The 21699-nt window shown below is 40.3% G+C and overlaps 1 protein-coding gene across 3 annotated transcripts in view; it reads left to right on the forward strand.

The window, feature by feature from the left end:
* Nucleotides 1–4984: 4984 nt before the first annotated feature.
* The window catches only part of THEM4 (thioesterase superfamily member 4), a 47818-nt gene continuing 31103 nt past the window's right edge, over nt 4985–21699 (forward strand). For 2 of the 3 annotated variants that reach the window (XM_043879007.1, XM_043879006.1), the window contains exons 1-2: nt 4985–5496; nt 17141–17327. In XM_043879007.1, the coding sequence (XP_043734942.1) occupies nt 5260–5496; nt 17141–17327 (424 nt within the window). In that variant the 5' untranslated portion in view covers nt 4985–5259. The remainder of the gene's footprint in view (nt 5497–17140; nt 17328–21699) is intronic. The other variant, XM_043879008.1, reaches the window with a different exon arrangement.

Below are 21699 nucleotides of genomic sequence, written 5' to 3' on the forward strand. Positions count from 1 at the left end.
GATAAATATGACAAAAGATGTATAAAACCTGTACTACAAATTGCAGCTGGGGGAAATTACAGAAGATATAAATAAATGAAGAAAAATAACTTGTTCATAAGAAAACTTGTTTAAAGATATAATTTGTTCATGAGAAGACTCAATTTGCTAAGATAGCAATTCAAAACCCCAGCAGGTTTTTTTGTAGATATTGAAAAAATTATTCTAAAATTTATATGGAAATGTAAAATATCTAGAATAGCCAAAACAACATTGATAAAGAACAAAGTTGAAAATAATTTCAAGACTAGTCACAACTCTTCAGGAATCAAGATGGTATGATGTTAGTATTAAGAAAGGTAACTAGATCAAAGGTACGGAATAGAGAATCCAGACCAATACACAAAAGTGGATAACCACAGAATTCCCTGGCAGTCCACTGGTTAGGATTCCATGCTTTTACTGTAGAAGGCAAGGGTACAATCCCTGGTCAGGGAACTAAGATTCCACAAGTTTTCTAGTGTGGCAAAAAAAAAAAAAAGAGAGAGAGAGATAATCAATTTTTTGATCCAGGAGCAAGGACAACTGAATTGAGAAAAGAATGCATTTATTCATATAAAGACCTGTGCTCAGAGCAGTTTCATTTGTAATAGAGACACACTGGAAACTACCTAAATGGTCATTGACAAATGAATGGGAAAATTGTGGTACATCCAAACAATGAAATACTAATCAATAAAAGGGAATGAATAATTGATACAAGCAACAACATGGATGAATCTCAGGAAAAAAAAAAAGTATTTACTATATGATTCTATTTAAAACTTGAGAAAATGCAAACTAAAGTGACAGCAGATCGGTGTTCACTTAGAAGGTAGGAGGAAGAGTTTACAAAGGACACGAGGAGGAAACTTGTGGGTGCAAGATAGGCTCATTATCTTGATCACAGTGATGGCTCTGTAGGTGTATGTGTTCGTACATGTTAAGTCTCTTCAGTCATGTCAGACTCTTGTGTGACCCTACGGACCACAGCCTGCCAGGCGCCTCTGTCCATGCGATTCCCTAGGCAAGAATACTGAAGTGGGTTGCCGTGCTCTCCTCCAAGAGATCTTCCCAACCAGGGACTGAACTCATGTCTCTTATGTCTCCTGCATCACCAGGTAGGTTCCTTCTCAGGGCCACCTGGGAAGCCCTCATAGGTATATATGTGTATCAAAATTTACAACTTGTACACTTTAAATACATGGGGTCTATTTTATGTCCCCATTTAACCTCAATAAAGCTGCTTACAATATTAAAGGAGAATGGTGAAAATACTATTAAGTTTCATACAGTTGGCTTATTTCATTATAGTTCTATCAAAAACAAGGAAGAAAACATATTCTTTATGTAAGCCACACAAACACCAAAGAAAAACTTTTCCATATCCACAGGCTACCAATTCTATTGCTAGATTGTCACCTTCCCCATCTCCCTGCAAACTCGGCCAGACATTTCATATGTGTTGTCAACATGAATACCTTGGAAAAATGCCTGGTGAAGGCTCTAAGTCAGAGTGTGGGTGGCAGGGCCAAATACACTGCTCAGTCAGTCAGTTCAGTCGCTCAGTCGTGTCTGATTCCTTGCAACCCCATGAATCGCAGCACGCCAGGCCTCCCTGTCCATCACCAACTCCTGGAGTCTACTCAAACTCATGTCCATCGAGTCGGTGATGCCATCCAGCCATCTCACCTCTGTCGTCCTCTTCTCCTCCTGCCCCCAATCCCTCCCAGCATCAGGGTCTCTTCCAATGAGTCAACTCTTCGCATGAGGTGGCCAAAGTACTGGAGTCTCAGCTTCAGCATCAGTCCTTCCAATGAACACCCAGGACTGATCTTCTCTACTATCTGACATATGCAGAAGTTATACTGAGTGTAACTGACCTAGGAGAGCTGTTGGTGTCTTTACAATCTTAGCAGAGCTGGAGTCTATTTAGGTGTTTTGATGGATTCTACCTACACTGTAATTTATATATATATATATACACTTTTAAGTTATCTGTATAAACTACCTTCTTATTTATTAAGAGAAGTCATCTTGATTTATGGGTTTGATTTATAATGTGCCTCTATCTGCATGTACCATGTGGAAAGACAATAGGATACTTTGGGCTCTTGCTGCCAAACAAGTATTGAAGCAATTTGTGTGAGTTATTAAAAGAAGTACTACAATTAACCGGACAATTTGGCACCATCCATGCCCTCAGGAAACTGGAGTACTGTATTGAAAAGGAGACAACTTAGGCAATCTGCTTAAATTACAGAACATCAACATTATGCTGAATCATCTTCAGTCTGAGTCATTCTTACACGCTTTATTTCTCAAATTCCCTCTGTCTCAGAATGGTATACCTTTACCCCCAGTTAATATTGTGGGTTTAAAATACTGGGCATTCTTTCCTACTGAGAAACTGATGGAGAAGTTCACATAATCAAGGCAAACTGTTGTTGTTAAGTCACTCAGTCGTGTCCAACTCTTTTGTGACCCCATGGACTGTAGCCCACTCGGCTCCTCTGACCATGGGATTTCCCAGACAGGAATACTGGAGTGGGTTGCCATTTCCTTCAGAGGATCTTCACAACCCAGGGATTGAACCCTAGTCTCCTGCATTGGCAGGTGGATTCTTTATCACTAAGTAACCTGAGAAGCCCCAATCAAGCAAAACATCTGATTTTTATATAAAGATATTTTAAATAAAAATACTAATTGCTCACAAAAAAAAAAGTAGACTGAGGATCTCTGAACTTAGACCCAAACCCAAAGTCAAGTTTGTTTATCTCTGATAAATCTCTCCTGATGATTCCTCCAGTCCCACTTTACTGTGTGAGTAGTTACAGAGCTGGGTTGGCAGAAAAACTTTGTATACGGATGTTCTAGGGGTAAGCAATTCTAGCACCCCTTAAGACTTAAAACTAAGACTGTGGTATATTGGTAAATATTTAATAAGGTAAGAAAGGAAAGCCCTCAGTTGCAATATCTGAATGAATACTCCCAATCAGTCAGTTTTAAGCTACCACTGTGATGTGACCAAATGCAATGTTTGAAAGGGGTGCCTGTATTCCCACCATACAAATGCGATAAATAACCTCAAGAACACATACAACAGCAAAATGTAGTAAAAATAATTCAGCAGTTTTGTTTTTTACATTATAAAAGAACTAATAATTTATTACAGAGCATAAACCAAGCTATTGTTGGTATTTCACTATATTCCTAAAGAAATATTTAAAAAGAAGTTTCATACACCAGAATTAGAACAGCGCTTATAATTGTTTGTGGCTATGAAAAGGCAGTCAACTTCCACTTAAAACCGTAGCCAGTGATGAAACATACTTCAAGAACATAAACAGTTTTTAGTATCTAATACTGTCACCAGCAAAGCCCATGAACAATTCCCAGGAAATAAAATCTGGGTAGTAAAATAAAATCTAACATTTTTCTTTTCCTTTGTGCTTAGTCTAGTTTCAGTTGCTCACAGGGTGCCAGTGTGCAGAGATTTTACACCAGGCCCTTCAGACCAGAGTTCCTAGTGCAAAAAGGCTGTGCCCCCACACCTCAGCTCCAGGAACCGTATTCAGAAGCACTGCAAGTAATATTGCAATTCAAGATCGCTATCAGGCCCAGGGCAGATATGCTGCCCCTCTCCCACATCGCCTTCTGAAAGTTTGAGCAGCAAAAGTGGGGGGAGGTGCTTTGCCAAGAGCCCGCCCCCTCCCTGCAGGCAAGAACCCTATGAAACAGCCAGGCCACGCCTACGAGGAAGACCCAAGTACTCTAGAGCTGGAGCTCACACCTCTTCATTTTTTGATTTCCTTTGATTCTGAACCAGACTTGATCTCCTACTGGCTCCAAGATACCAGGCAGAAGGACCTTTATTGGGGACTGACTCAGGGGTGTTGTAACAATACCTTCATTTTTTAAATACAACTTATTAACTGTAAGTTTATATAATTTACATTTTAAATAATGGAAGTGTTTAAGAATTGGCTAGCCAAATTCTTACCATTTTAACGAGTCTATACAAGCCCCGTTTCAACGCATTACTAGCCTGGGGTCATTTTCTCTGTGAGCAGAATACAAGGTAACGTCAAATAACTTCTAACTTAAGTGACGCCTACTGAAGGAGAAGGTCCTGGTGACAAGTAAAACTTGATATATTCTTTTTAATGCAACAATGAAGAAATAAGAGGCCAGGTACAGTTAAAAAGTATGCAAAGTGTTACAGGGCTTCCCCCTTGGCTTAGCGGGTAAAGAATCCACCTGTAATACAGAGGACACAGGAGACCCAGCTGGATCCCTTGGTCAAGAAGATCCCCTGGAGGAGGAAATGGCAACCCATCTCCGGTATTCTTGCCTGGAAAATTTCATGGGCAGAGGAGCCTGGCAGGCTACAGTCTTCGGGGGTCACAAAGAGTCAGATAAGACTGAGTCACTAAATACAAACCCACCCACGGTGTTAGGTGGTGCACTGGACTTTGAGCTCAGTTATGTCTCCAGAGCTAAGAGATGACTGCATCCCTCAGGTGTTGCTACAATTTCTATTTTTTAAAAAGTCAGACTTAAAGAATTTTTTAGCTCTGCTCCCTTAAAGATGTGTGCGGGGGGGGGGGGGGGGGTTGTGATCTCCAAGAAAAATATTCTATTCCTACAATCTTCTGTGTGCGCTCCTACCCGCCTGAGGGCTTAAGTCAGCTGCCGGCAGGGCAGTGCTAAGTCTCTTCAGTCGTGTCCAACTCTTTTGAGCCCTCATGGACTGTAGCCCACCAGGCTCCTCTGTCCATGGGATTCTTTCTCCAGGCAAGAATATTGGATTGGGTTGCCTTGCCCTCCTTCAGGAGATCTTCCCAAGCCAGGGATGGAACCTGCGTCTCTTACGCTTCCTGCTTTGGCAGGCAGGTTCTTTACCACTAGCGCCACCAGCGGCGGGAGGGAGAACTATTAGGAAAGAGCACAGAATTTGGCCCTCTAGCAAGAGAGGAGGAAAAGACCAGCGAATCCTCACCAGCAGCGCTTAGGTGCGGGGGCTGAGGGGCTGAGCCATAGTCGCGGACCCGCACTTCTGGCCTCCTCGCCCTCCCCAGGCCGCGCGGCCGCTTTTGCCTCTCGCCCCTCGCTCCAGCGGCCTTCACAAGTCTTGACAGTTTCCCCAGAAGTGGCTCCGGCGCGGGAGGACAGCTAAAGGCTTTACCGGACGCCGAGCCAGCCTTCACGCCCCTCACTCCCACTGGCCCTCCGAGACCCATGTCCCCGCCCACCGGCGCGCCAGGCCCCGCCCTCACGTCGCCTCAGTTAAAGAAGAAGAGCTGGCGGGTGGGTAGCTGCGTGAGTGTCAGTCTTTACCTCAGCTGGCGCGAGCCAGCTCCCTCACTTCTGGGAGCCATGCTGAGGAGCTGCACCGCGGGACTTCGCTCGCTCTGGGCCCTGCGCGGCGGGAGGGAAGGCGTGCCCCGGCCATCCACGGACCTACAACCCGCGCCGGTGAGTCCGGGTAGCCGGGCAGCGAAAATGAGCAGAAGGGTAGGACTTTTTCGTCAGGAACTAGCCTGTGATAAGGGTATGTTCAGCTGTTTATCCCTCTCCTCAGCCAACTGACCTCAGAGTGAAAGCTAACTTTAGCTCCAAAACGTATCAGGATCCGATCTTTCAGTCTTGAGAGTCAAGCCATAAGAAATTGGACAGGAGGGTGACGAGGTTTTGAGGCAGTGTGCAAGATGCTTGAATCGGGTCAGCAAGTCAAAGTATACCACTACTACTAATAAAGAAGGGTCATGACTTAAGCAAGGTTAATCTGAACCTAAGCAGTCTGGCAAATAACTATTACCTTATACCCTCAGGAGGATCAGTTTCCTCACGTTTAATATTTGTTACAAGATTTAAGTGAGATAAGGCAAGTATGTAACAGCGATGTCTGGCGTTAGTATTAAGTAAATATTGTTGCTATTAAGTTGCTAAATCCTGTCAGACTCTTGTGACCCCATGGACTGTAGCCCGCCAGGCTCCTCTGGCCCTGGGATTTCCCAGGCAAGAATACTGGAGTGAGTTGCCATTTCCTTCTCCAGGAGATCCAGGGATGGAGCCTGCATCTCCTGCATTGGCTTCTTTACCCCTGAGCCACCAGGGATGCCCTAAATAAATATTGCCTGTTGGAGAACTGTTTCCTCCTCTGTGTACCCTTAGTACTTTCCCATTGTTTTTGTTGTTCAGCCACTAAGTCATATCTGACTCTTTGGGATCCCATGGACGCCAGGCTTCCTTGTCCTTCACAGTCTCCCTCGGTTTGCTCAAACTCATGTCCATTGAGTCGATGATGCCATCCAGCCATCTTATACTCTGTTGCCCCCTTCTCCTCCTGGATCTTTCCCAGGATCAGGGTCTTTTCCAATGAGGTGACTCTTGCATCAGGTGGCCAAAGTATTGAAGCTTCAGCTTCAGCATCAGTCCTTCCAATGAATATTCAGGGTTAATTTCCTTTAGTATTGACTGGTTTAATCTCCTTGCTGACCTGGGGATTCTCAATAAATAAACATTGCCTGTTCTTATATCCCTATGTTTTGATTCATCGATATAGTCAATTAATATTAATTGAACACTAACAATATGCCAGACATCAGTTTCTAATGCTGTAAAGATGAATAAGGAACAACCCTTTCAGAGAGCTCAAGTCTAATTTGGGAGGAAGGAGTACAAAACTTTTAAATACATGAACTATGGGAAGTACTAAGGGTCCATAGAGGAGGGAATAACTCCATTTTGAGCATGAACTAAAAGCTGTTGTACCTTGTTTTTATTTATTTATTTTCAACTAAGTCAACTTTTATTTAGGCATTAATATCATAAGTCATTCCCATGTTACAATTTGAAAACACCAGTACTAAGAGAACAGAGCACTGGATTCAGATAAATAACTCTTTTAGTAATCATTAAGCACTTGAAAACTTTAAAAACAGGTGCAGGTGGGGGAGAGGAGACTCAGCAGGCTTCCTGAAAGGACAAAGACAAGAACAGTATCATTTCACTTCAGTATAGCAACCCAAGATTTCTTTATATACTACTTTATCTACTAGAAAAAATAAGATTTTCTTTCTTATCATTTTCTATTCGCAATTAATACAAATATTTGCTGACTCTCACCAGCTATATCTAAGGAATATCTAAAGATAATAGTTTATAAGGATATTGACTTAACTCTAGATAATTCAATTAAATTGTATTGCTTAAATTGTCCTCTCTGAAGGAGACCAGTTTGGTGAAAATAATCATTTTAGGCTCTTATAGGACATGCGCAAATGGATTCCATGCATGATAGTTAAAACCATTTTAACATCTCTGAAAATGTTAAGTTTAAGAATTTTGAAACAATTGCTATACAGTACTTATTATTAAGCAGTCTACTTGAATTGAATAATGAAATAATGTTCACCTTGGAAGATTCAAGGGAACTAATAATAATTACAATAAAATTAGCTTCCCCAATTATTTTAATATTAAAAATAATAAAGACAACTAACATATTAAAATATTCAAGTAATAGTAAATTGTGAAAAATTTCAAGATGAAGTTTTTAGCAAAAAGAAAGGAGAGGCTGGTACCTTTTTGTTTATTTATTTTGGTTGTTCTGGGTCTTTGTTGCTGTGCCCGGGCTTTCTTGGGGGTTTTTTCTAGTTGTAGCGAGCAGGGGCTACTCTTGGTTGCAGAGCACATGCTTCTCACTGCAGTGGCTTCTTTTGTTGTGAAGCACAGGCTCTAGTATGTGTAGGCTTCAGTCATTGCAGCACACAGGCTCAGTAGTTGTGGCTCCCAGGCTCTAGCATGGGCTTAGTAGTTGTGATGCACAGGCTTAGTTGCTTCACAGCATGAGGGATCTTTCTGGACCAGTAATCAAACCTGTGTCCCCTGCATTGACAGGCAGATTCTTACCTGCTGTACCACCAGGGAAGTCCAAGGCTGATACTTTTAATAGAAACATTAATTAGTATTATAATGGGATTCTAATGGTATTAGCTGTATGGAATAAGTAATAATTGATGAAATGAGGATGTTTTTTATTGGTATTTATTTCCTCAATTACTTAAATTTTTCACTAGAAGTCTAAAAACTTGGGGTTGAAGAGCAATACAGAAGAGCATTAAGTATGGGCTTTATGTATGAGTATTATGTAAGAGCATTATGTATGAGTATACATAAGAGCAAAGACATCAAAAGAGTATTTTGAAGTTATAGGCTCATTTCCAGGCTTGTGCAGAACATGCTTCTCTTTTCAACTTTGGGTTAAAAAATATCTACAAGACTGTGGTTGGGAGCCTCCAAATGGGGCTATTCAGTAGTCATGTTTCTTTCTTCTGGGCCTTTTGCCTTCTGCCAGTTCTTCTCAATTTTCTTGAGACAGGAAATGATACTTCATTCCACTTATCACCATCTTAAGGCATTCAGGATTATCTTGAATAAGTGGTTCAGTTTGTACTGTTTTACTTAAATTCTTTGTTATAAGTGGAAACCTGACTTTGACAAGAGTCACTCAGTCATGTCCAACTCTTTGCAACCCCATGGACTCTACAGTCCATGGAATTCTCCAGGCCAGAATACTGGAGTGGGTAGCCTATCCCTTCTCCAGCAGATCTTCCTGACCCAGGAATTGAACTGGGGTCTCCTGCATTGCAGGTGGATTCTTTACCAGCAGAGCTACCAGGGAAGCCCATAACAAGGATATCAGCCATAAATGGCTGGCGATTAGGTTCACCATATTTTAACCACCAGACTGTGTGCTGTGTGCTTAGTCACTCATTTGTGACCCACTCTTTGCGACCCCATGGACTATAACCTGCCAGGCTCCTCTGTCCATGGAATTCTCCAGACAAGAATACTGGAGTGGGTTGCCATGCCCTTCTCCAGGGGATCTTCCCAACACAGGGATCCAACCCAGGTCTCCAGCATTGCAGGTGGATTCTTTACTGTTTGAGCCACCAGGGAAGCCTGATCCTTTGCTCTCACGGTCAGAGTGTCCTGGTTGAGGAGATGTGTAACTCGCTTGGCATCAAGTTGCAGACATTCATCAGTTTCAATAACATGCTGATGAATAAAGTCATCTGCTGTTGCTTTCAATTTGGGACAGTCTAGACATTCTGCTAGCACACTTAAACTGAGACAGTTTGAAGCATCAGCTTGTTCTTTCCAAAAATCAACACACAAACCTTCCTGGGGTCCATTGATTAAGAATCTGCCTGCCAATCCAGGGGACATGGGTTTGATCCTTGCTCGGGGATGATTCCACATGCCGTAGGGTAACTGAGCCCATGTTCTGGAGTCCGCAAGCTACAAGTTCTGAACCCACATGCCACAACTATTGAAGCCAAAGCACCCTGGAGCCTGTGCTCTGCAACAAGAGAAGCCATCGCAATGAGAAGCCTTGCTTACCTCAACTAAAGAGTAGCCCCCACTAGCTGCAACTAGAGAAAGCCCACATGTAGCAACAAAGACCCAGCACAGCCAAAAAAAGAAATCAACACACATCTTCTTCACAGGTTCAGTCTGGTACCAGTTTGCTGCATCTAACAAAGACTGAACATTGTTGCTTTTCACAGAAATTCTCATGGTATAAGCAAATTCCACAACTTATTTGATAATGTCAGGTGCAGCATCTTTGAGTTCTATTTCAAAGGTCTTTGATTCAAGCATGTGAGTTGTGAGCTTTAAGTTTAAAAAAAAATGACTGGCTGCACCAAGGACAACATGATGAGAAGGTATCTTTTGTTCCTGGACCATAAGAATCACATCACACAATATTTTCTTTGTATTTATGTAGCTTGTCAACAAGGTTCTGCAGTCAGTTTCTCCCAGCATGACTTCAAGTTGACCCTGGGTATAAATACCTGGGTAGACTGTAGATTCAACTATAGTTGAGTAGTGAATTTAAATCACTGTTTCTGAATGTTATTCATGATACCCATGAAGCCAGCCAATTTGGCAAATTTCTTCTCACTGGGGCTTCTGTTTACCAAATACTGAGGCAGAGAGAGGGCCACTGCAATGCCCTCCTCCCCAACAGGCAAGCAGGCCACTGTGGTAGGACAAGGCCCAACCATACCCTCAAGCTCTCCGGGGGCAGCAACACGGGCTTTATGGCATTTCCCTTAGAACCAGAGCCCAGCCAACTTACTTTTCAAGAATAACGAGTACAGATCCATTATTAATCCTGTGTCATCACCACCTCAGTGGACTTAAACTTGAGCAAACTCCAGGAGATAGTGGAGGATGGAGGAGCCTGGTGTGCTGCAGTCCATGAGGTCTATAGAGTCAGACACGACTTAGTGACTGAACCACAACCACCGTCTTATACATTTGAAAAGAAAACTGTCCTGTGCTCATCTTACAACAAAGATAGATTCATTTCTTTAATTATATGTTGGTGTCTGGTAGTCTATGTTGAGAATATTTAACAATATTTATGGACTTTGTAACAGTAGTATTTACAGGCTTTACAAATCATGCCTCTTTTGGTTCAGTAACTTAATCTTAAAAGGAGATACATTAAAAAGTTGTAACTTAAGCCCCACTTGAAACACACATAATCAAACATCTAGCAAGACCTTTCCCCTATTCAGGGCAACAAAAAGTAGTGATTATCCCTAACATTTATCCCTCATGCACAGAGTCTGTGCTGTGAATTTATAAGTGCCTTTACTTCCAAGTATCACTTGGTTCTCATCTCCTTGAACTGAAACTTTCATTATTTTTATTTCTCACAATATCATAGTGTTCATCTGTGGTCCCAAACTCAATATGCCCCAAACTAAAATTAATGGTTCCACTCCTACTTTCCACCTCCTGACATTCACACAAACATTATCAAAAACCTCCTCTTTCTTTTCCTTCTGTTCACTCCAGTCTTCAAACCACAAGTCAGGAATTATCCAAAACTCTTCTACTTTCTCTTCCCCCATGATCAGTCAGTCTCTACGACCCTTGGTCCCGATATCCTAGATATCTCTTAAATCTTTTTCATTCCTTTCTACCTTCTGGTCAGTTCAATTTCTGACCATATTTCTCCTGGACCTCTGCAACAGTCTTTTAACTGGTTTCCTTACCATTGCTTCTCATCTTACAATTCATCCTTTACATCAGAGGGAGCTTTCTAAAACCTCAGTTCATGTTACTGCTTTGCTTAAAACTCCCTAAGGCTCTCCATAATGGAAAAAAGTACTTTGCCACTCAATTGGCATGTATTCTTCATGATTCTTTAAAGACTCCTTTTCTTTAAATAGCTTCATCCTAGGCAATAATACTTACGAAATCAAAGTGTGATACACTATTTATGTCCTTTTATAATATTCATTTAAAGATACATGTGTTATTGTTGTTGTGCCACCTAAAATCGTCTTTCCTATTGACCTTTTGAAATATTAACCTAGAAGATGAAATGTAAGCTTTCATTAAAGCCAAAGAGCCACTATAGTGTCACCCCTCTTCTTCTTTGCCATCCCCATCTTGCTACTGTTCTCTTTGTACCTTTCAGCCATAAAGACTAAAATCCTAGAAGTTCCCCCATATTTCTCTGCCTTCGCTTGGAGCAGCCTGCCTATTGTTTCTTTAGTGAACTTTTCATCCTTTAGAAACCACCTACATCAGTTCTCGTCTTTTTGAAGTTTTCCCTAAAAGTCACTTCTTCTGTGTCTGTATCTACTTCTGTTGTAGCATTTTTCACACTCAAGGCTACAAGTACTTGAGGACAGGGTCTAAATCTTCTCTCTTTATGTTACCTGTACCTGGCCCAGAACCAGAGCATATAGTAGGGCTCAAAAAAGTTTGTTGCAGGACTTCACTGGCAGTCCAGTGGCTAAGATTCCACACTTCTACTGCAGGGGATGTAGGTTCAATCCCTGGCTGGGAAACTAAGATCCCACATGCCATACAGTGTGGCCCTAAAAAGGGGGAAAAAAAATATGTTACATTCAGCTGAATCCCCTCGGACTTCAAAGTTAAAATCAGACAGGAGAAACTCCCAAACTCATTCTATGAGGCCACCATCACCCTGATACCAAAATCAGACAAAGATGGTACAAAAAAAGAAAATTACAGGCCAATATCACTGATGAAGTTTGATGCAAAAATCCTAAACAGAATTGAACAACACATTTAAAAGATCATACCACATAATCAAGTGGGCTTTATTCCAGGATGCAAGGATTCCTCAGTATATACAAATCAATGTGATACACCATATTAACAGATTGAAAGATAAAAACCATATGATCATCTCAACAGATGCAGAGAAAGCTTTTGATAAAATTTAACACCCATCTATCATAAAAAAAAGTACTCTTCAGAAAGTAGGCATGGAAGGTAAATATTCAACATAATAAAGGCCATATATGACAAGCATGGAAGGAAAATATTCAACATAATAAATGCCATATATGACAAACCCAGAGCAAACATTATTCTCAACAGTGAAAACCTGAAAACAAGGGTGCCCACTCTTGCCACTATTATTCAATGTAGTTTGGGAAGTCCTGGCTGCTTCTCAATCAGAGAAGAAAAGGAAATAAAAGCAATCCAGATTAGAAAAAAAAGAAGTAAAATTCTTACTTTTTGCAGATGAAATGAGACTATACATAGAAAACCATAAGGATGCCACCAGAAAATTACTAGAGCTAATCAATGAATATAGTAATATCGCAGGATATAAAATTAACACACAGAATTCCCTTGCATTCCTATACACTAAGAATGAAAAATCAGAAAGATAAATTAAGGAAACAATCCTATTCACCATGGCAACTGAAAGAATAAAATACCTAGGAAAATCTACGTAAAGAGACAAAAGACCAGTATGCAGAAAACTATCAAACAGTGATGTAAAAAAATCAAAGATGACACAAACAGATGAAGAGCTATATCATGTTCTTGAATTGGAAGATTCAATATTGTGAAAATGACTGTGCTACCCAAAGCAATCTATAAATTCAATGCAATTCCTATCAAACTACCAATGATATTTTTCACAGAACTAGGACAAATAATTTCACAATTTGTATGGAAACACAAAAGACTCTGAATAGCCAAAGTAATCCTGATACTGAAGAATGAAACTGGAGGAATCAACCTTCCTGACTTCAAACTATACAACAAAGCTACAGTCATCAGGACAGTATGGTACTGGAACAAAAACAAATATAGACCAATGGAACAAGATAGAAAGCCCAGAGATGAATCCATCTACCTACAGGCACCTTATCTTTGACAAAGGAGGCAAGAATATACAATTGAGAAAAGACAATATCTTCAATAAATGGTGCTGGGAAAACAGGACAGCTACATATAAAACACTGAAATTAAAATATTTCCTAACACCATACACAAAAATAAACTCAAAAGGGATTAAAGACCTATATGTAAGACTAGAAACTATAAAACTCTTAGAGGAAAACATAGGCAGAACACTCTCTGACACAAATCACAGCAAGATCCTCTATGACCCACCTCCTAGAGTAATGGAAATAAAAACAAAAATAAATAAATAGGACCTACTTAATTTTGCACATTGAAGGAAACTATAAACAAGGTGAAAAGTCAGCCCTCAGAATGGAATAAAATAATGGCAAATGAAACAACTGACAAAGGATTAATCTCTAAAATATAAAAACAGCTATTGCAGCTCCATACCAGAAAAACAATCCAATCAAAAAGTGGGCAGAGGACCTGAAGAGATATTTTCCCAAAGAAGACATACAGATGGCTAATAAACATGTGAAAAGATGCTCAACATTGCTCATTATTAAAGAAATGCAAATCAAAATTACAATGAAGTATCACCTTTCACAGGTCAGAATGGCCATCAAAAAAATCTGCAAACAGTAAATCCTAGAGAGGATGTGGAGAAAAGGAACCCTCTTGCACTGTTGATGGAATGTGAATTGATACAGACACTATGGAGAACTATATGCAGGTTCCCTAAAAAAACTAGGAATAAAACTACCATATGACCCAGCAATCATGCATATACCCTGAAGGAAACCATGACTGAAAAAGACACATGTACACTAATGTTCACTGCAGCACCATTTACAATAGCAGGACATGGAAGCAACCTTGGTGTCCATCAACAGATGAATGGATAAAGAAGCTGTGGTACATGTAATAATGGAATATTACTTAGCTATAGAAAGGAATGTATTTGAGTCAGTTCTAATGAGGTAGATGAACCTAGAGCTTATTATACAGAGTGAAGTAAGTCAGAAAGAGAAAAACAAATATGTAATAACACATATAGATGGAAACTAGAAAGATGGTACTGATGAACCTATTTGCAGGGCAGCCAAGGAGCCACAGACATAAAGAACAGACTTGTGGACACAGTAGAGAAAGGAGAGGATGAGACGAATTGAGAATAACATTGCAACATATATATTATCATATGTAAAATAGATAGTGGTAATTTGCTATAAGACTCATGGAGCTCAAATCCATGCTCTGTAACAACCTAGAGGGATGGGATGGGGTAGGAGGTGGAAGGGAGGCTCAAGAGAGAGGGAACATATGTATACCTATGGCTGATTCATGTTGATCTGTGGCAGAAAACAACACAATATTATAAAGTAATTATCCTCCAATTAAAAATAAATATTTTAAAAAGTCAGGTGGGAGAGCCCAGGATCAAGGGAGTCATTCTAATTCCTAAAAGTCTTCTATTATCTCTATTGCACTGGCCCATAAAAGGATGCTAGAACTGATCAAACCTAGAGATTCCTATTTTGAATGAAAACTATAGATGAGGTAAACCCAAATTCACAACTCCAAAGCTTACACATTCTCTTCTCTCAATTGACAAGTATTGGTCAATACACACTAATTTATGACTAATTGTGTCTATTATGTTACTTTCAGAATTTACGTACTTTAAAAACTACATGATTGGAACTGAATTCTAAGGAAATAATCCAAAGTAGAGAAAATACCATATTCATAATGTTCCAATGGTCCTTTTCATTTAAAGCAGCAAAAGACTGGAAACAATTTACATGTACAATTTAAATGGTTGAGTAAAGTATAGTATATCATTTTAAAGGACTATTTTTCTGCTGTTGAAAATGGTTATAACAGATTAGGACGTGAGAAAGTCAACACTAAAGAATTTTAAGTGATGACGTAAAAGAAAAATTACATTTCTTACTGAGATTACAAGTATACTGAGAAAAGTTACAAAAACTTGGAGGAAATATATCAAAATTTTACCATTAGTTATATTAATATGAAGAGATAATAAGTGGGTTAAAGTTTTTTTGTTTTTCTTTTCTTTCCTTACCAAATTTTTTGAGCTGAAAATCTGAAGGGACGAGCCAATCCAAAACCATAGGGAAAAAAAAAAACAAAGGTACAAGTACTAGGCTAGGGAGTGGAGTAGTCTCAATCTTACTTATATTTCCCCTCATGAAGTCAACACTTTTTATAGCTAGGAAGTGTTTAGTTCCATAGAGTTCTTAAGACAGGCTCCCTAAATTCTTACCGTTTGACCAGGACCCAACCCTGAGGTCAGCAGAAGCCTGTTTGGCTGTTTATTTCATCACAGTAAGTGTACCTCCCTGTACCCTGGGTGTAGTCCAAGTGTTGCAGATACTTTGAATCTGAATGACTTGATAAGGGTGACTGGAAGTGCATTCTTAATGTTCTAGGATTTCTGCACAAGTCACAGTAACTGATTTTCCTTTGTAGTGCCTGTGGACATTTGCTTTGTTGAGCTCCTTTGTAAACGACACTTTGTCCCTCATCCTCCAGGGCCCCTGTACCTTTCCACCTGCTGCGTGGGCACTGGTGTTGTAGCAGTGCTGAACGCTACAGGGAAATAGCACTGGTGGAAGCTGTGGTTATTGTGACTCCAAGAGCTTTTCTCCTCCAGCCTCCTCCTCTTTCTTTGTGTTGTCTTTCTATTCTCTTTCAGAAAGAACATTTAGCTCTTTCACCGACTCTGTTACATAGTTCAAAAACCTGGGATTAGCTCTGGTATTTTTCCTCTTCCCTCACTCTCCTTTATCCAAATAGTCACCAGTTCTGCCTCATGCATTCATAATTTTTCAGCTGAGTTATTCCAGTAGCTTCCAGACAAGGCCCTCTAATTCCAATCTTGAAATCACTCTCACTATCTTTCACATTATGACCAAATCTGATCTTGTCACTCCCTTGTTTAAAATCTTACCAAGAGCACTGCAGATACAATTCAAACCAGTTAACTTAATGTGGAAGCGTCTCACAGTCATGTTCCTCCCCTTGTACTGAAACAATGCCAAACTTCCTTGAGGCCTTGTTTCTTTTATTTATTTATTTACTTATTTGTTGACTGCACTGGTCTTCATTGCAGCACATAGGGCTTCTCTTAGTTCTAGTGCACTATTGCAGGGCTTCTCATTGCAGTCCACTGTCATAGTTGCCCCTTGGCATGTGGGTTTTTAGTTCCCCAGCCAGGGATCAAACCCAAGTCCCCTGCATTGGAAGGCAGACTCTTAACCACTGGACACCAGGTAAGTCCTGAGCCCTTAGTTTCATCATCTGTAAAATGGGGATATAATTACTACATACTTCGTATGGTTGTTGTAAGGCCCTCAAAACTGTTTCATGTCTCCTTGACTTTACACACAATATTCCTTTGCCTACAATACTCTTTCTGTCTGGTTGATTTCTGCTTGTCTAATTGAATCTAGTGAAGATTCAAGTCAAAGGACCCCCTCCCTGATTACCCAATCTGAGATGAATATACCTCTCCTCTGTGCTCTGGCTTCCTGCGTGTTTCCCACTGGTAGCACCTTTTACATAGAGAAAAGTTGTCTGACCTTCATCTTTCTTTATTACCAGTTTCTAGCTCACCTGTGCTTCATTAAGGTTTGAGAAAAAGAAGGGGCTCTGCAGACTTAATACCAACTCTGCCACTAGCTAGTTGGATGACTTTTAGCAAATCATTTATCCTCTCAATCTCCCATTTCTCCTAAGGAGGGAGGGCCAGGTGATGCTAGAAATTTGTTTCCACTTCAAAATGACAAGCTTTGGGGAAGAGAAAAAGCAGTAAGATAGTCTTAGAAAATAGAATATGTTATGAAATCGGCTGTACCTTCCTTTACTCTCCTTTTTCTCCTTTTAGAGGTTGTTTTCTGCTGAGAAAGTCATTCATAAGGACTGGGCTCTCCCCAACCCCAGCTGGAGCAAGGACTTAAAACTCCTTTTTGACCAGTTTATGAAGAAATGTGAAGATGGTTCCTGGCAACGTTTGCCTTCATATCGACATACATCTACTCAAATTAGAGAAGACTTCAAGACCTATTTCCTTGGTAGGAACAGTTACTCTCCCATATAGAATACTTAAATATCAAATATAAAAGTAAGAACAGATTGAAGCACTAATTATCACTTGAAAAAAGGAAGGAGGAGAGTGCAGGGAGGTTGCTATATTCTCCAGTTTTCTAGGCCAGAAATCTCAATGAATTTTGCAGATTATGGGAGAGCATAAAGTCTATTGCCATTAATAAGCCTGCCCCCACCATGGCATCTTCATCAGCATTAGCAGAAAGGGGCCCCAGAAAGCCTCCACCCTCCCACATTCTCATCACCTTTCTGTCTTGAGGCTGTCATCACTAACCTTCATTTACTATTTGTCCCAGTATGTGGCTCTGTCCCCCCAGGAAGCTCAGAACACTCAAGTCACCCCCTCATCTCACAGACTCTAAACTCCCATGACAGATCACCCCACCTCCAACATACACACTCGCACTTCCTGTCCTCTGTGTGTGTGTGTGTGTGTTTTAATTAATAGATTTTTTTTTTAGTAGTAGTTTCAGGGCTATAGTGAAAAGAGTGCAGAGTTCTCAAATATCCCTTATTTCCCTCTGCCAGGTTCCCATTTATTAATATCTTGCCATAGTAAAGTATATTTGTTATGATGATGAGACTATATTGGTAACATGAACTTAAGTCCATAGTTTACATCAGGGCTCATTCTTTGTGTAATACTTTATGAAGTTTGACAAATGTATAATGACATGTATCATAATGAATAGTTCCACTGCCTTAAAAATTCACTGTGTTCCTTCTGTTCATCTCTCCCTCTTCCCTCCAAACACTTGGCAACCACTGATCTTTTCACTCGCTCCATGATTTTGCCTCTTCCAAAATACATACAGTATGTAACCTTTTCAGATTGTTTTCTTTCACTTAATAATATGCATTTTAAGGTATATTTATTTATTTTTTTCCATAGTACTTATCTCCATAAGACAATGCTTTGTGTTTTTTTAACGGTTTATCTCTCACCACTAGACTGTTTGCTTCATAAGGGCAGAAGTTTTTGTATGTTTTGTTCCCCACTATAGCTCCAGTGCTTAGAATAGTACCTGGTACATAGTAAGTGCCTTATACATACTTGTAGGAAGAAGAGAAATAAGAAGAGAAGGAGGAAACACACGCCAAGGAACCTGCTTAAGATGCTGTACTTGGTTTTTTGTTTCTTTTTTTTTTTTACCTAAAATCTCTGCCCTTCTGGAGTAATGAGAGACAAATCACTAAATAATGAAAACAAAGTAAGTCAGATGGTAATACATGCTGTGAAAAAAATAGATGCACTTTAATAACAACAAAAGAGATTCCTCATATAGAATTGGGAGGAACAATGTACAGCCACCTTTTCTACCCATTGCTTTGTTTTTTTTAAAAAAAAAAAGAAGAAGTTTATTAGCACATATACCTCATGTATACCTGGGAGATACCCAGGGGAAAGTAGTGAGTAACTCCCCTAGATGGTCTAAGCCACTGGGTTAAATACCATTTCAACTAAAGACAAAAGAAAAGTGTTGGGGATAGGAGGCAGTATGGGGAGATTACAAGGAAAAGATGTAAGTTGTTGCTTTCTCCCTTGAAAAGATTCTCTTGTGACACAGAGTTGTCCTTCTCTTACTGATACAGAGATGGTGATTTCCTTTATATGTAAATTTCTGAGGTTATTGATATTTCTCCCTTGCAAAAAGTTAACCTCAGTTTTGTAATACAAAACAGGTTGGGAGCTTCCCTGGTGGCTCAGTTGGTAAAGAATCTGCCTCCAATGCAGGAAACCTGGGTTTGATCCCTGGGTTGGAAAGATCCCTTGGAGAAGGGAACAGCTACATACTCCAGTATTCTGGCCTGGAGAATATCGTGGACCAGTTCAGTCCAGTTCAGTTCAGTTCAGTCAATCAGTCGTGTCCAGCTCTTTGCGACCTCATTGACTGCAGCATGCCAGGCCTCCCTGTCCATCACCAACTCCCGGAGTTTACCCAAACTCATGTCCATCGAGTCAGTGATGCCATCCAACCATCTCATCCTCTGTCGTCTCCTTCACCTCCTGCCTTCAATCTTTCCCAGCATCAGGATCTTTTCAAATGAGTTAGTTCTTCTCATCAGGTGACCAAAGTACTGGAGTTCCAGCTTCAACATCAGTCCTTCCAATTCAGGACTGATTTCCTTTAGGATGGACTGGTTGGATCTCCTTGCAGTCCAAGGGACTCTCAAGAGTCTTCTCCAACACCACAGTTCAAAAGCATCAAATCTTTGGCGCTCAGATTTCTTTATAGTCCATCTCTCATATCCATGCATGACCACTGGAAAAACTATAGGCTTGACTAGATGGACCTTTGTTGGCAAAGTAATGTCTCTGCTTTTTAATATATTGTCTAGGTTGGTCATAACTTTCCTTCCAAGGAGTAAGCGTCTTTTAATTTCATGGCTGCAGTCACCATCTGCAGTGATTTTGGAGCCCCAAAAAATTAAGTCTGCCACTGTTTCCACTGTTTCTCCATCCATTTGCTATGAAGTGATGAGATGAGATGCCATGATCTTCGTTTTCTGAATGTTGAGCTTTAAGCCAACTTTTTCACTCTCCTCTTTCACTTTCATCAAGAGGCTTTTTAGTTCTTCACGTTCTGCCGTAAGTGTGGTGTCATCTGCGTATCTGAGGTTATTGATATTTTGTCCCAGTGATCTTGATTCCAGCTTGTGCTTCATCCAGCCCAGCATTTCTCATGATGTACTCTGCATATAAGTTAAATAAGCAGGGTGACAATAGACAGCCTTGACGTACTCTTTTCCCAATTTGGAACCAGTCTGTTGTTTTGTGTCCAGTTCTAACTGTTGCTTCCTGACCTGCATACAGATTTCTCAGGAGGCAGGTCAGGTCTGGTATTCCCATCTCTTTAAGAATTTTCCACAGTTTGTTGTGATCCACACAGTCAAAGACTTTGGCACAGTCAATAAAGCACAAGTAGATGTTTTTCTGGAACTCTCTTGCTTTTTCGATGATCCAATGAATGTTGGCAATTTGATCTTTGGTTCCTTTGCCTTTTCTAAATCTAGCTTGAACATCTGGAAGTTCAGGGTTCATGTACTGTTGAAGCCTGGCTTGGAGAATTTGAGTATTACTTGCTAGCGTGTGAGATGAGTGCAATTGTGTGGTAGTTTGAGCATTCTTTGGCATTGTCTTTCTTTGGGATTGGAATGAAACTGACCTTTTCCAGTCCTGTGGCCACTGCTGAGTTTTCCAAATTTGCTGGCATATTGAGTGCAGCACTCTCACAGTATCATATTTTAGGATTTGAAAAAGCTCAACTGGAATTCCATCACCTCCACTAGCTTTGTTCATAGTGATGCTTCCTAAAGCCCACTTGACTTCACATTCCAGGATGTCTGGCTCTAACTGAGTGATCACACCATTGTGATTATCTGGGTCATGAAGATCTTTTTTGTATAGTTCTGTGTATTCTTGCCACCTCTTCTTAGTATTCCTGCTTATGTTAGGTCCATACCATTTCTTTACTTTATTGTGCCCATCTTTGCATGACAAGTTCCCTTGGTATCTCTGATTTTCTTGAAGAGATCTCTACTCTTTCCCGTTCTATTGTTTTCCTCTAGTTCTTTGCATTGACCACAGAGGAAGGCTTTATCTCTCCTTACTATTCTTTGGAACTCTGCATTCAAATAGGTGTATCTTTCCTTGTCTCCCTTGCCTTTCGCTTCTCTTCTTTTCATAGCTATTTGTAAGGCCTCCTCAGACAACCGTTTTGCCTTTTTGCATTTCTTTTTCTTGGGAATGGTCTTGATCACTGCCTCCTGAACAATGTCACAAACCTCCGTCCATAGTTCTTCAGGCACTCTGTCTATCAGATCTAATCCCTTGAATCTATTTCTCACTTCCACTGTATAATCATAAGGGATTTGATTTAGGTCATACCTGAATGGTCTAGTGGTTTTCCCTACTTTCTTCAATTTAAGTCTGAATTTGGCAATAAGGAGCTCATAATCTGAGCCACAGTCAGCTCCTGGTCTTGTTTTTGCTGACTCTATAGAGCTTCTCCATCTTTGTCTGCAAAGAATATAATCAGTCTGATATTGGTGTTGACGATCTGGTGATGTCCATGTGTAGAGTCTTCTCTTGTGTTGTTGGAAGAGGGTGTTTGCTATGACTAGTGTGTTCTCTTGGCAAAACTCTTATTAGCCTTTGCCCTGCTTCATTCTGTACTCCAAGGCCAAATTTGCCTGTCACTCCAGGTGTTTCTTGACTTCCTACTTTTGCATCCCAGTCCCCTATAATAAAAAGGACATCTTTTTTGGGTGTTAGTTCTACAAGGTCTTGTAGCTCTTCACAGAACTGTTCAGCTTCTTCAGCATTACTGGTGGTAG

Source organism: Cervus elaphus, chromosome 20 (genome assembly GCF_910594005.1).
Source record: "Cervus elaphus chromosome 20, mCerEla1.1, whole genome shotgun sequence".
NCBI classification, from domain to species: Eukaryota; Metazoa; Chordata; class Mammalia; order Artiodactyla; family Cervidae; genus Cervus; species Cervus elaphus.